At 35.9% G+C, this 14,903-nt stretch overlaps 1 protein-coding gene across 1 annotated transcript; it reads left to right on the forward strand.

The window, feature by feature from the left end:
* Positions 1 to 2,141: 2,141 nt before the first annotated feature.
* Positions 2,142 to 9,914, forward strand: LOC104116752 (glycerophosphodiester phosphodiesterase GDPDL4). Its single transcript, XM_009627681.3, has 9 exons — positions 2,142 to 2,429; positions 3,100 to 3,393; positions 4,294 to 4,409; positions 4,596 to 5,097; positions 5,695 to 5,733; positions 6,366 to 6,650; positions 7,454 to 7,596; positions 8,470 to 8,947; positions 9,223 to 9,914. The coding sequence occupies exons 1-9, from the start codon at positions 2,321 to 2,323 to the stop codon at positions 9,513 to 9,515; spliced, it is 2,259 nt and encodes a 752-aa protein (XP_009625976.1). The 5' UTR covers positions 2,142 to 2,320; the 3' UTR covers positions 9,516 to 9,914.
* Positions 9,915 to 14,903: the final 4,989 nt, after the last annotated feature.

Consider the following 14,903-nt stretch of genomic DNA (forward strand, 5'->3'; position numbering starts at 1 on the left):
TACGCAAAATATTAGGTTCAAGTGGTATTAAACATATATTGAATACCCTTTGTCAAACTCTTTTTTTTACTTCTTTCAAATTTGAACACCCTTGGAGAAATTTCTGCCACTGCTCTCAATGTAGGGACAAGGCATGCGTATACGGTACCCGCCCCAGACTCCATTTGTAAGAATTCACTAGGATTATTGTTGTTGTTGTTTACAAGAAGTTATTGTCGTTTAAGGAGTATTGCTTTCACCATTTATTAGTAAAATCTGAATAGTTAAGTAACAACAACAACAACAACAAAAAACCAAGTGTAATCCCATAAGTAGGGTATAGGGAGGGTAGTGTGTACGCATACCTTACCCCTACCTTCAAGAAGGCAGAGATGTTGTTTTCGGTAGACTCTCGGCTAAGAAAAGGTAAAAGGAAGGGCAACAACAAACACACCAATTAGAAAATAAAAGAGAAAATACAAAACTAACACTAGGTACTGCAATCAGAAAGCCGAAACGAAAGCAATGACAGGTAATAATAGAAGTCAAGAAATACGAGAATACACAAATGACGCTAAGTCATGTACTAAATTTATTGTTACAACCAAGGATAACGCTCTGCTACCTAACCATTTACCTTTATTCTCAACCTCCGTACATTATTATTCATGGTCATGTCCTCAGTAATCTAGAGAAACGTCATATCATGTCTAATCACCTCTCCTCAATACTAATTCGGCCTGCCGTCTTAGGCCCTTTAGGCCCAACCTCTCACACCTCCTCACTGGTGCATCTGCACCTCTGCTCTTCACATGCTCGAATCATCTAAGTCTCGCCTCCCACATCTTGCCCTCCACAGGGGCCATACCCCCTTGTTCCGAATAACTTTATTTCTAATTCTACCTAACATTGTATGCCCACACATCCATCTCAACATTCTCTTTTCAACCATATTCATATATTGGACATGGGATTTCTTACTAAGTTCGATCTGACTACTGCTCTATAAAACTTGCATTTAAGTTTTGGCGGCACATTCTTATTACACAAATACACTGGAAGTGAGCCTCCATTTCATTTACCCCGCCCTAATACGATGTGTAACATCCTCGTCGATCTCTCTATTCCCTTGTATAACTGATCCAAGGTATTTAGAACTTTCTCTCCTAGGGATGCCTTGAGAATCAAATCTCACGTTTTCGTCCACTACCTGAGTCTCCTCCCACTGTCCTCTCTCGAGTCTTAGCTCCATCATACATGTCCTTAATAACCCTTGTGTATGCAACAGGAACACATCTAGCCTCCAAACATCTCTACATAACCTCCCTTTGGCACTTTGTCGTAAACCTTCTCTAAGTCGATGAACACCATATGTAAATCTCTATTCCTCTCCCTATACTGCTTCATCAACTTTCTAACAAGATGAATAGCTTATGTAGTCGAATGTTCTGGCATAAATTCGAACTGGTTTTCAGAAATAATCACAATCCTCCTCAACCCCAGCTCCACTACCCCTCTCCCATACTTTCATAGTATGACTTAGTAACTTGATGCTCCGATAGTTGAATAGCTAAGTAAGTATCAACATAATTGTAGCGTACACTAATGCGAAAGAAAATATACAACACTTTGATGATTTTGAGCATCTTGAAAAAACACTCATGATTTTCAGCATCAACTTTATAGTAGTAATTTTTGTTGCCACTCGATTGGTCAAGCAAAACAAGAAATTGATCAATCTTGAGTGTTATTTTCACAATTTACACCATACTAAAGCCTTGCAAGGCAAACAATTTTCTCACTATGAATATCATGTTGACATCTTAAAGGTATTCTTTAGAATAGTTTTTTTTTGTTTTTCTTTTTTGTTTATTTTTTACTTGGCAGTGGCCTTATTTTTTATTTTTTTTTCCTTAACTGTAAAAAAAGTGTAGCCCAACCTTTAGAATACTTGTAGTGAAATTAACCTGATATGCCAACTAGTGAACAATAGAAATGCTAGTTGCAACTAAAAATTAACCAAACAGGGAAGCCGGCAGAAAGAGCCGGTAAAGATATTAAATAAGCGAAAAGACGCGTAATGAAAGCATCTCTCGGCTTTCCATTAGTACAACTAATAGTTGTAATGTACCATAAATAGTGGAAAGAAAATATGCCAGCCTGAAATTTCCTACAGCCTTACCTCAAGGCCCAAACACCATCTCTCTCTCTCTCTCTCTCTGGTCTCAAAGTCTCCAACTTGTCAATCATCACACTTTCCTTTTCTAATTTCTTCAGAAATATCAGCTGAGTCGGAAAAAATTCCGCCGGTAAAACGCTTCTCCGGCTAAGCTCGCCGGAAATGTGGAACCTCCGTTCTATTTCGTGTCTCCTGCTCCTTTGCTGCTCAGCTGCATTTGTTTCTGCTCAAAGATCTGACAATGCTACCTCTAAATGGCTTACATTGACCGGTAACTCCTTGCTTTTTTTTTCCTCTAGCTCTTTAGGAAATGGCCATTACTAAGTTCGCTTTTGCTGTATGTAGGAATTATGATAAGTTCTTCGGATGCGTTTATTTTTTGTTTAAGCTACTACAAATTTGTTGTGATTGTTACTGCGTAGACTTGTTTATATTTCAGTAAAATTATCAACGGAAGTTTACTTTAGCTCTACAGCCACCGAACAAATCGTGAAAAATATATATCTAGAATAGTATAACGCACAATTTTGTTGTTATAGTAACAGAATTGTTAAGATGATTTGGTCGTTTGGGGTATTCAACTGTCCAGGCTGTGAGCTGTTTTATACTGGTCATTATTTTGTGAGATTTCCGATCAAAGTTAGTTTAATTAGAGGTCGATCTCAAGCTGTAGTCGAATGCAACTTTTTGATAGAATCTCATCCCTACATCACCAAACCACGTCCTCCCTAAAGAAAAAAATATAGAATGAAAGATAATGAGAATTTTCCCTGAATATGCCGTGAAATTCCAGATAGGATTGAAAAGCTGAATCAGTTAGCATTCCCTGCTTATTAAAATATTTTGTTAGTTAGTTTTCATTTATTTTCAGAAAATAATGAATAAGATTGTCTATTTTTCATCCTTGTATTTTGATTAACTCCATCTTTTTTGCTTTGCAGGAGATGCACCAAAAGTCATAGCTCGTGGAGGATTTTCTGGGTTAATGCCTGATTCAAGCTTTAATGCCTATATTTTGGCAAAAGCGATTAGCGTCGCTGATTGGGTTGCTTGGTGTGATGTTCAACTCACGAAAGACGGGGTTGGCATTTGTTTATCTGATATCAGGCTCGACAATTCTTCTGACGTTAATGTTCTCTTCAAAAACAAGCAGAATACCTACTTGGTGAATGGAGTTCCTCAGAAAGGATGGTTTTCTGTTGATTTCAACTTCAAGGATTTGGCGCTTGTCAGCTGTAAGTTTAACTCATTGCCTTTTACATCCTTTACTATATGCTTCAGACTTTATGGTGCTATATACGTGCATGGCTGTTTGGATCAGCATTTAGACCTAATAACAGTTTGGGCAATGGGTTTACAGTCCGAATCCGCCTGTTTTTACTGTAATATGTACTTGATTGAGAGGCTTATCCACTAGTTTTGTTTTACAAGATAAACCAATTTATTTCAGGGCTTTACTTATTTAGAATTTTAAACGGTGCTTAGCTTCTCTGTCTTTGTTTTCCTTTTATTTGCTAGTCTGAGAAGGTGTTCAGTCACTCCTCTCTTTCTTTATGTGGGTGGATAGCACAGGTTCTGGTAACATGCCATTATAGTGTATCTGAAGCTAATATCCACCTGCATTTATTTGGTTCCAAAACAATTCCGGTATGTTGGAACTGTGTGTTGTGTCATTTCTGTATATGCACTTATGCTTCAAAACTTTTTTTCTTGCACTTGAATACAAAGGAAAAGGATTGATGGATGAAAAACTTAGTCTAGGTTTTTATTTCGTGGAATAACTATGATCCTACCTTTCAAAAGTTTGACTCTTTGATGAAGTGCTAATTGGCATTTGGCAGTCTTTCTGCATCATAATATGTATTATTTGTATGATAAAAAATCCCCCCCACCAATACCACTATCTTAAAATCAGATCATCTTAGAAAATGCGTTGCTCTGTGCAATTTGCACAGGATTAATCAACAAGCAATGGATCCTGTCAAATGTAAATGTGATGGCAAAACATGCTGTTGATATAGTCTAGAGAATCTAGCCTAGCTAATGGAGTTGGTTTTATTGTTATGCTTGATGAAAGTTAGTCTCTTTTGATCCAAGTTCTACTAAGAAGTAATTAATCCTGATACCTGGAACAGTGAAACAAGGAGTGTTTTCACGATCTCCTAGATTTGATGGCACCCCCCAGCAAATTCTTACTGTCCAGGATGTAGCTAGCCAAGTCAAACCTCCAGGATTATGGTTGAATATCCAGGTATGTCTTTTGATTACCGAATGCTTGTGGTAATTAGTTGTTGCGTACTTGCAGTTTTTCGATCTCTAAGAATCTAAAAGGTACAACTTGATTTTAGCAATGTGCATTACTGCATTTTATGTGGTGGTTTGTTAAATTTCTGTTAACATAGCTATTAATTGACTCCTTTTCCAAATACATTTCCAGCATGACTCCTTCTACAGTCAGCGCAATCTGAGTATCAGAAGCTTTGTTGTTTCCCTGTCTAGAAGTGTAATTGTCAACTATATTTCATCACCTGAGGTGAATTTCCTCCGAAGTATTGCAAGGCGATTCAATCCACGAGTGACAAAATTCGTTTTCCGGTTTCTCGGCGAGGATGGTATTGAGCCATCAACGAATCAAACATACGGTTCTTTGTTAAAGAATCTCACATTTGTTAAAACCTTCGCCTCAGGGATTCTTGTTCCCAAACATTATATCTGGCCAGTGGACAACAGTTTGTACTTGCAGCCGCATACCTCAGTCGTTTTGGATGCTCATAAGGAAGGTCTTGAGATTTTTGCAGCCGACTTTGCTAATGACGTACCTTCTGCTTATAATTATAGTTATGATCCTGTAGCTGAGTATTTATCCTATATTGACAACGGTGACTTCTCGGTGGACGGAGTGCTATCTGACTTCCCATTGACTCCATCTTCGTCAGTAGGTAAGTGACAATTTAGTTTGATTCTCTGTTCGAGAGTGTGCCAGTATATGCTTTGTTTGCTGCTTTCGTAGTTTCACTTGTTTTATTTCAAATCAATTATATTTGGCTGTCAATCATATTTACTTGTCGAGAAAAACTTGCTCCCTGTCCAATTTATATCTACCATCATCGTTGGCAAAAGGATATTTAAGTAACTTAAAACTTTTTGAAGGGTATAAGGGCATCCGGAAAAAGGGGGGTTGGGGTGGGGTGGGGTTGGGGGGGTTTTGGGGGGGGGCATCCAAAGGGTTCGTCAAGATCTTGGCTACTCCGCTCTTAGCCGTAAACTTTGGGTTTTATGCTGAGTTCTTTCACATGCTACTCCACTCTTAGCTTTCTTGATCATAAAATGATTATCTTTTACTGAAGAAGTTGATCAATATAATTATTCAAAGAAACACTCGGTTGTTGCTGTCTCAAAATTGAAACCTGAACCTATGATTGGCACTGTTTTGCATTTAGTGTTATATTCTGAGTTGGTTCGAAAGCACTTTGATTCCTTGATCTGCTTTTTTCTGTGGTACTTATCCCGGTTTCTGAACTTTTCTAATCATGCAGATTGCTTCTCTCATTTGGGCAAGAATGATAAACCTCAAGGTACGCTGCTGATATGCATGCTTTTCCACAGACTGATTCATGTTGTTTTAAATTGTTAGTTTCCTGAGTTCTACGTAATAAGATTCTTTTACTAATCATTTTTGTCTTCTGATCTTAGGGGTCATTTGGTTGACCGCATAATAATAAATAATAATCTCATTACAAAAATACAGCATGTACTTAGTAAAATAAAACTCTGCATAACCAAATACGATATATAATGATTTCCAGTATAAAACTCTACATAGCTAATGAATAGGTTTCCAATATTAAACTCACGTTATCAATACTGGCATAATTTGTGTGAAAACCTGTCAAGTTTTATATACATGGTACAATGCGGAAAAATAATAGATATATTAACAATAGCTAGACAACAGTATATAAAGACAAAGTACCCTTATAGTAGGCATGCCCTGCACAAAACCCCCTCTATTGTTATTCAACATATAACAATTTCAAAGTTATTAATTAATGTACTATTAACTGTATGATTATCCATGCATAACTAATTCACCAATTGACTGCTTATTGTTTCATCATTTATCAAGTTCTTTTAGAACAATCTATATAGAGACTGATGGATGCTTTATTCCTCTCTTGTTTTCCCTCTTCCTCCTGTTGGCCTGCAGTAAAGCTTCAGATTATTACATCCGAAGGAGCAAGTGGTGACTATCCTGGTTGCACTGATTTAGCATACACAAAGGCTGCTTCCGATGGTGCAGATGTTCTTGGCTGTCCTGTCCAAATGACTAAAGATCGAGTACCTTTCTGTCTTGGTTCGATAAATCTGATAGACAAGACCACTGCGGCCCAATCGCCATTCAGCAACATTGCTACCACTGTCCCTGAGCTTAAGATAACAAATGGAATACTCACCATCAACCTTACTTGGACCGAGATTCAAAGCCTGAAACGTAAGTTGAAGCAACTGTTAGTTTGTAGCTAAATTATGTGACTTATCATGTTTCACTCCTACTATTTCATGCCTCCGTGTCAGTGCGACGCCATCTGTATCTAACTTTCTATATAAAAGAAAAGTGGAAGATTGCATGCCTCTATAATATTTCTCTGCTTGCCCTCAAGTAAGTCGTATCTTTTGCCACGATCACTTCTTTCATATGGATCTAGGACTGTTAAAAATTGTTGTAAAATAAGGTGGTTTGTCTTCAGTATTGTGTTTATTATCTCATTCATATCGGGATCTTCTTTACTTTTATGAATTTTTTGCACAAGTAACACTTTCAGGGATTAGGGTATCTAAATTTTAGCTATTCCTTTTGTAGCTTGTTAATTTGTTTTAAACCGCACATATAAACTCTTAAGAGGGGAGCAATACTGTAGCATTCATTATCCCAGTTCTCCTTCCTCATTAATAAAAGCAGTTCTGCTGTATATCGTAATGAATAATGTATTGTTCTGAAATGTGTGAAAGAATTAGAAAAACTGGATTCTTTTTTTGGCTTTATATTTGCTTTGGCTTGATAATAGCCTATTTCCCACTTTGACATGTTTTATGTCATACTCTTTTTAGCAAGCACTTTTTGGGACTTCATGTTCTACAACTTGCTAGAGATCTTCATTTCTTATCTGGACATTTCCTCAAATGTTTACTTTTTCTTCTAATTATTTTCATTGCAAGGTTATGCATTACTAAAGTTGAAAGTTCGAAATACTGTTGCTTCAACACTGCACTTAAACATGCTCTAATTTTTTGCAGCGGCAATATCAAACCGATGGTCAGAGTTTAGATTGTTTCGGAATCCAAAGGCCAGAAATGATGGAAACTTTATGTCGTTAGCGGACTTCTTGACATTTGCCAAAAATGCTACTTCTGTTTCTGGTGTGATGATCAGCGTAGAGGTGAGTTTATTCAGTGATAGTCCCATAGACCTTTATACCAACATTGTTATGCATCAATTAAGTGTAGAATCCTAAATGCTTATATCCACTCCTTGTCACTTCTCATTCTGAGTGTGAGAATTCGGTAGCTTCTTATGCTATCACATTTGTGATTGGATGCGGGGAAATAGGCCAAACTTTCCCATGAAAGATTTTGGATGCATCCAAAGGTGTGGCCTAGTCGTCAATTAAGTGGGTGGAGGGTCTCAGGTTCAAATTCCAGCGAAGGCAAAAAACACTAGGTGATTTCTTCTCATCTGCCCTAGCCTCGGCAGGCAGATTTACCCGGTATATGTGCTGGTGGGAGGTAGTAGATACCTGGTGAAATGGCCGAGGTACGCACAAGCTGGCTTGGATTCACCGTCATAAAAAAAATGCTTTAGAAAATGGTATGTTTCAAAGGGAAACGGATTCACTTTGTGACTAGAATTTTGAAGGTTTAATCTCTGCAAGATACAGAAAGGATCGCAATGTATATCAATCCAGCTACCAAGCATCTCCAATTTTCTGAAATGAAGCAATTTTGATTGCTTGCTCAAACAACCAAGCAGCTGCCTTTCTAGTAGGCATTATGCTTTAAAGGACTAACAGAAATCATAATAATTTTATTTTCATTACTTAATGAAGGTTATTACCCATTAAATATACAAACGATTATAAAAGAAAGGAAAAACTTTGACATCACAGTGAAGTGGAAAGAATAGTAAAAGTAGTAAAATAGCTGCATTTTTTGGTTTATTTTGAGAGAAAAATCTAATGTTCATGAATATCATTGTGCAATGAAGGTTTTAACTCCTTGTTCATTTTTTTTGGAAATATTTTGGCTCCGTGCAGAATGCAGCATACATGGCGAAGCAGGGATTAGGTGTAACTGGTGCTGTTTTGGATGCCTTAAGCAAAGCTGGTTATAATAATCAGACAGCTAAGAAAGTTTTGATCCAGTCAACTGACAGTTCTGTTCTGGAAGAATTTAAGAAAAGTAGTTATGAACTTGTTTATGGGGTTGGGGATGATATCCGTGATATTGAGAGCTCAACTATATTGGAGATCAAGACCTTTGCAAAATCTGTTATCATAACTAAGCAATCTGTCTTCCCCAGCGAGGATGCATTTATCATTGCACAAACGAATGTAGTGCAGAAGCTGCAGTCATCAAATCTCACAGTATATGTACAACTCCTCAACAATGAGTTTGTGTCTCAATCATGGGACTTTTTCTCAGATTCATCTGTTGAGTTAAACAACTATGCTGTTGGAGCTGGCATTGATGGTGTTATTACAGAATACCCTGCCACAGCGGCTAGATACCGAAGTAAGTTATTCATATAGCTTATTATTTCTCATACTGTGGTCCAATCCCAACCCCTATTCGCCCCTTTCCCTTTTCTTCCTCTTTTAGTTTCTAGATTCATCATCCTGACTCTGCACAAAGATCATTTAGTATAATGAATCTCTGGTGCAATCTGCTGTATTTGTGCATATTTACAAGAGCTTTTGCTTGGTCATATCCATTAAGTTGTGTGTACGAAATGCAAGATTACTAGATATCCTCAATTCTGACATATACGAATTGTTTGGAATGTACAGGGAACCGTTGTTTAGGGTTCAAAGACTCGCCACCATATATGACCAGTGTACAACCTGGGAGTCTCCTAGAACTCATGGCTCCTCAGTTTTTGCCACCAGCTGAAGCTCCCAACCCGGTACTCACTGAAAGTGATGTGGTTGAGCCACCTCTTCCACCTGTGGCAAAGATAAACCCATCTAATGACAATGGGTCAGCTATTGCTCCCACTCCTCCAAATGGCCAATCCTCCGTCGTTGCTAGCATTCTCATGAGCTCTGTTGCAATTCTTCTTGCAACTATTATGGTAGTTTGATGACCCTTTCTACCGCGGTGCCACCATTTTGTACAATTTGTTTCGCCATCTTACTGAACAAACTTCTGGTAGTTATGGAGTTACACATGATGGGTAGTCTCCGTTCAGCTCATAACACACGTGATTGTTCCTTGTATTTTCCACGTACCAAATTTTCAGCTTTTGTCTATTCTTTTCATTCTTCCTTGTTTCTATTTTTCATCCCTCTTTTTTCCTTTTTCTTTTTTCATTTTGGGTCAGATTGAGTGGTGTTTCGGGCTATTGCCTATTTATTGTAAGAATTCTGTATTGAACATAAGCAATGATCAAAAGTAGTACTAGTTACAAATGTTATTTTAGTTATATGATCTTTTCTATTGGAGATCAGTAAAAAAAATAACACACAAGATATTTGTAGGATTATCTTCTTCAATTTTTTCTTATAAGTGGGCATACGAGATCATCCTCGTTATTTTGATTGTGCAAATAAATGTTAGACCTGTTGACTAATGATGTCGATTAGCAAATGTCTCTTTGAAGAGAGGAGGCTTGGTAAAAGTTGGGTTATTGTGTGTTACAACTTCAGTGATAAAAAACTTTGCAAGTAGAACCAAGAACACTAAAGAGCAAATTCACAAATTTATGGTACAATTACTTGAGAACGAGGTGTCCCTGAATTTCCTTTTTTCCTTTAGGCAGTGTGTCTATTTCCATTGGCAATTGGAGATTCCACTGATGATTGCGTATTACTTACACCGAGTCAAAATAGAAAGTATGCAAATTCCTAATGGAAGACGAACAATTAAAACCAAATCAAAATGTCACTGCCCAAGAATGTGAAAAAAACACGGAAATCATCATCATAAACCAGTGCAGAAGTTTGTCCGACAAAGAGGTGATGTCCGACAAACTCCGCACTGTGAAACAAGTACAACACTTTAACAACCTTATACTTACCAGAAAGTCTATCAACCCGAAATCCAGAAACAAATATCATCCTCAAGTTCAATCACATGCTTGTGAATGGATGATGTGTTGACTAACAATTGGATCGCGAACCTAGACTGGATCATAGAACAACGTTCTAAGAAACAGGGCAGGCCATTATATGAATTCACCACTTCAAAATCCACTAACTTAACATGTATTTCTGGCCATAAGTACGCTTTACTTGGTAGAGATCATGTGGTGAGGTTCACACCCTCCACCAGCAGATCACAAACTACAAAGCCAGCTATATCTTTGTTGCAATAGGCTGAGGCGTCAGGATGTAATTTCACAAAGTTAAAGGAGACGACACTGCACATACCAAGATTTTCTGACCAAAATGCAATGTTTCAGGGTTGAGAATAACCTTAGAAAGCTATCATACAAGAAATCAGTTAGAATTTCAGACACTTGACTGATGCAACGAAGGAGAAAGAATCGAGGATAATACAACAGGGAGAAGGAAAGAATTCAAAGCCAAGATAAGAACTATGATGATGACAGGGAGGGATGCTCAGCCAAACGTATTGATGGTTAGCAGCATTAGTCACTTGGGTTGCATAAGAATTACTGCATGCAAGTTCCTCGGTGGATGAATCCTGGCTTCAATCAGATGCTTCATGGGTTGCAAACTTAAAAATGAGTAAAACATGTGTTTTGGAAAAATTATTGCTTATACAAGACTAATCTCCATTTAAGTTACGAGCTTTCTTGATTTCCAGACAGATTCTCTGAAGCAAATCCCTGATTGTTCATAAAGCAAATAGAAGGTCGAGTCAAAGTCAAGTACTCTCACTTAGCTGCTGGATCAAAAATAGAGCAGAAGGCCCCACATCACATTATGGAAGAACATCTAAGAAAGAGACAATTAGAATTATCAAAGGCAAAATTGAGCAAAATACTTTTTATTATAAGGTAGCGTTTTATTAATAAAAAATACTAAGCTGGTACAGCATAAATCACAAAATAGCCGGACTTGTTTTGCATCACATGCTCATAGATTTTAACTAGACCAGGTCATTCAAGTTACAAACCAGAACCCTATTCATCCAATAGTACAGATTTTGAATAATTATATGTAACAATACAAAAGAATGTTGAGCTAAATTTTAGCAGTCCCTTATTTCAATTTATTATATTTCTTTTTTTCCGTAGGCAGTAATCTCATTTCTTATATGATTCATCTAATTAGAGAAACAAGATAATTCATTCATTGTTTGCATAAGTCCCACATAAATTGTTATTACTACCTTATAAGATTAGTTTAATAAATTTCAGGACAACACCGTTAAATTCCACAGATACGACATAAAACAAAAAAGTTTCGGAGACTTTGTTTTGAACAATCAACAAGAGAAAAATGATAAGATACTCTCAGGGAAATGGTTACCAATAAATAAAGATTTAAACGTCAATCTCTATTGCATTATAAGCAACTGGAGCTGAAAAGAGGTAAAAGTACTTCAAGTAAAACGTAATAGCAACTCCAGAAGAAAAACACAAAGGGAGGAGCCTTGGAAGTAAACTATGTTGAATAGGGAAGCAAAAATTTAGCTACATGAAGGAAGTTTAGACAGATTGAGGACTAGAATTAGGTGTATAACAGACATGCATGATTGCCATAGACAGAGTAGTTTAAGTGTTTAACACATTAATAATTGATTTAGTTCAAGCAGCTAGGTGCTTGTCTTCAAATGTTAAAAGTTTTTTCGAGTTTTAGAATTGTAGTGACCTTTACCTATCATGGGTTGTTATTTCTTTTCTTTTTCATCTTTGGTGCTAACCTACATGCTATATAACTCTACATTCAAAATTAGCTTCTTTATTTAGAACTGTTTGATTTCATCATGTATGTAATGGTAGACCAAGTATGGCAGTGAAATGGAAATAGCTCAGTGGTAAATATCATCCCTAAGCTGTTAGAAAAGAATGTCACCCGCATATATTAGATGTTAACTATAGAATCCTTATGCTGCAAAAGGAACTTATGATATAGGGTATTAAAAGGCTATGACTTTGTACTTGTCAAAATTGGGAAATCAACATATGAACTACAGATACAAATTTAAGCTAAAATAGTAGACATTTGGTTTCACCCCTAGAGATATCAAGCTAAAATTAGACAAACCAAGAAGAAGAGTAGAGCAAAAATGAATGAGAAATCCGAAAAGCTAGCAACAAAATTAGCAATCAACCTTACCATAAAAACAAGAGAGTGAGTTATTTGCCATATTTCTTTCTCAAACGGTCCTTGACAAAGTCGTTCCTAGCCTTAGTTCGAGCTTGTTGAGGGGCTATATTAATATAAGAATAGTGTACCCCAAAAGAAAAGAGAGCAGCACCACCAACAAAGCACGCCACTGTGGCACCAAACTTTGCAGGGGATGAGGGGTAGCAGAATACCATCTGGGGTTCGTTTATATTCAAGGGCGGCTCTAGGGTTAGGCCTCCAAATATATAAGGCCCCAAAAATATAAAATACTACTATATCATTATATAATATATGTAATTTATATTTATACAATTATTGATAAAATATTTTAAATTCTAATATTTATTTAAAATTTGGTAGCTATAGGATTTAATGAGTTAATAGGATAAAACTTTTCTCTCACTAAATTAAATAATATATTTATCTTCTCATCAATTCTATTTTTCTTTCTTTCTTTTTTCATATTTTTTACTATTTTACTTTCTAATTTCAAATCAAATTCTCTAAATTAGCTATTCCTTTTTGTCATATTCGATTGATCAACATATCAGTAAGCAAGTTCTTTTGTATCTCATTTTTTTAACTAAAAAATCTCAGAGACAAGTATCGTAAGGTTCAAAATACGATCGATAATAAGCTCAATCCTTTTACCATTTTCATTTAATGCGATATATTTTTTATAGGGAGTTCAATACCATATGACTTACGCCTAACTCACATATTATACGTTGTTCTCTCACCACTTTTTCTATTTTAATATTATATGGATTTTATGAAAGAAATTTCAGGGTCTTTTAATATATTTTAGTTTTAAGCCAGCAGTTATGTTGAGCCGCCCTCAATAATGATCAACAATTATTTATAGACCACTGCCCATGAACGTGTTATTCAACCAGCTTCATTCACATTTGGTAACTAAAAAATACATTCACTGATTATTATTTATCTTAATTGGGACTCTATAAAATTTGATTGGGAATATTAGGGGTGGACATGTGGCTCAAGTAGGAGACTAGTAAAGCTTTAATTTAGGTCCTCAAAATTTTTTAATAATGGATTTTATGATTTTAGTTCAAGTTAGACAATACTAAAGTTTGCAAAAAAAAAAAAAATACAAAAAACCTTGGACAAAAGAAAGAAAGACTATCTACTCTTTGACACTAAAAAAATTTAGAACTTTGAATTAAATTATTTCGATTAGTAAATATATTTTTTACAACAATATCAAAGGTAACATATTGAAAATACATATCGTACATCCAATTTATTTAAGTTACCTCTTACTAATATAAATGATAATACTACTATATGAAGTTAAAGGTTTTATCATTTAAGCATGTTATACTATAAATAACAAGTATGAAAAAATGACAACACTATTTTTTTTCTGCATGTGTGTGTATATATACTAATAAAAAAATATAAGGTCTCTTATTAAATTTCGCTTTAGGCTACTAATTTTATGGAGCCGTCATTGTTTATATTGTAACGGTAACACCAATCTATATGAGTTTATACAAAAAATCACACCAAAATATTAGAGAACAAAGGGCAATCTTGAATAATATGAATTGAAAAACTCTACACAAGATGGAGATATGGGAGAAGAAGTGACGATTCTTCTGATGTGTCGGACCCGGGTTCTTTGGACTATTCGGGTAGGCCTGACAATCCAAAGTTGGTCTGGATCATAGGCATAGCCCAGATCAGACAAGCCCAGCCCATTTCTTACAACTGCTATTCTGTTTTTTTTTTTCTTTTCCAGGGAGGCGGAGTTCGAATCTTCTTCGACTAAAAGTTACAATTATTCTTTGCCTGGATTTTTTTTTCTTTTTTTTCCTTCAATTATTCTTTGCCTGGATTTTTTTTTCTTTTTTTTTCCTTCTGCTTTCAGTAGTATTGAAACCTTCATAGAGTTGCAACCTTGGTAACTGTAAAATTATTTAAATTGTTATCCATATAGTTTCAAATTAACGATATTTGTAATTTCTAACATAACATAATAACAATGTGCCTTTTTAATCCCCTTATTCAGTTTTTTTGTGGTTATAAATCGTGAAAACCTCAATTGTTGCCAGAAATGGCCTAAAGTTTTGAGTAAAATTCTCAAATGCTTTTACCAATCTTGTCGATCATCCGGCTACTGCAAAAATATTCAAAAGCTGAAAGCGAATGAAGAATGCAAATGCTCATACTACACAACATGCAAG

Source organism: Nicotiana tomentosiformis, chromosome 7 (assembly GCF_000390325.3).
Source record: "Nicotiana tomentosiformis chromosome 7, ASM39032v3, whole genome shotgun sequence".
Taxonomy (NCBI): domain Eukaryota; kingdom Viridiplantae; phylum Streptophyta; class Magnoliopsida; order Solanales; family Solanaceae; genus Nicotiana; species Nicotiana tomentosiformis.

Bases quoted from the DNA above. Each gene is read 5' to 3' on its own strand.
- LOC104116752 (XM_009627681.3), top strand. From the start codon at position 2,321: ATGTGGAACCTCCGTTCTATTTCGTGTCTCCTGCTCCTTTGCTGCTCA. The intron at 4,410-4,595 runs GTATGTCTTTTG...ATACATTTCCAG, and splicing joins GATTATGGTTGAATATCCAG to CATGACTCCTTCTACAGTCA. The intron at 8,948-9,222 runs GTAAGTTATTCA...TGGAATGTACAG, and splicing joins CACAGCGGCTAGATACCGAA to GGAACCGTTGTTTAGGGTTC.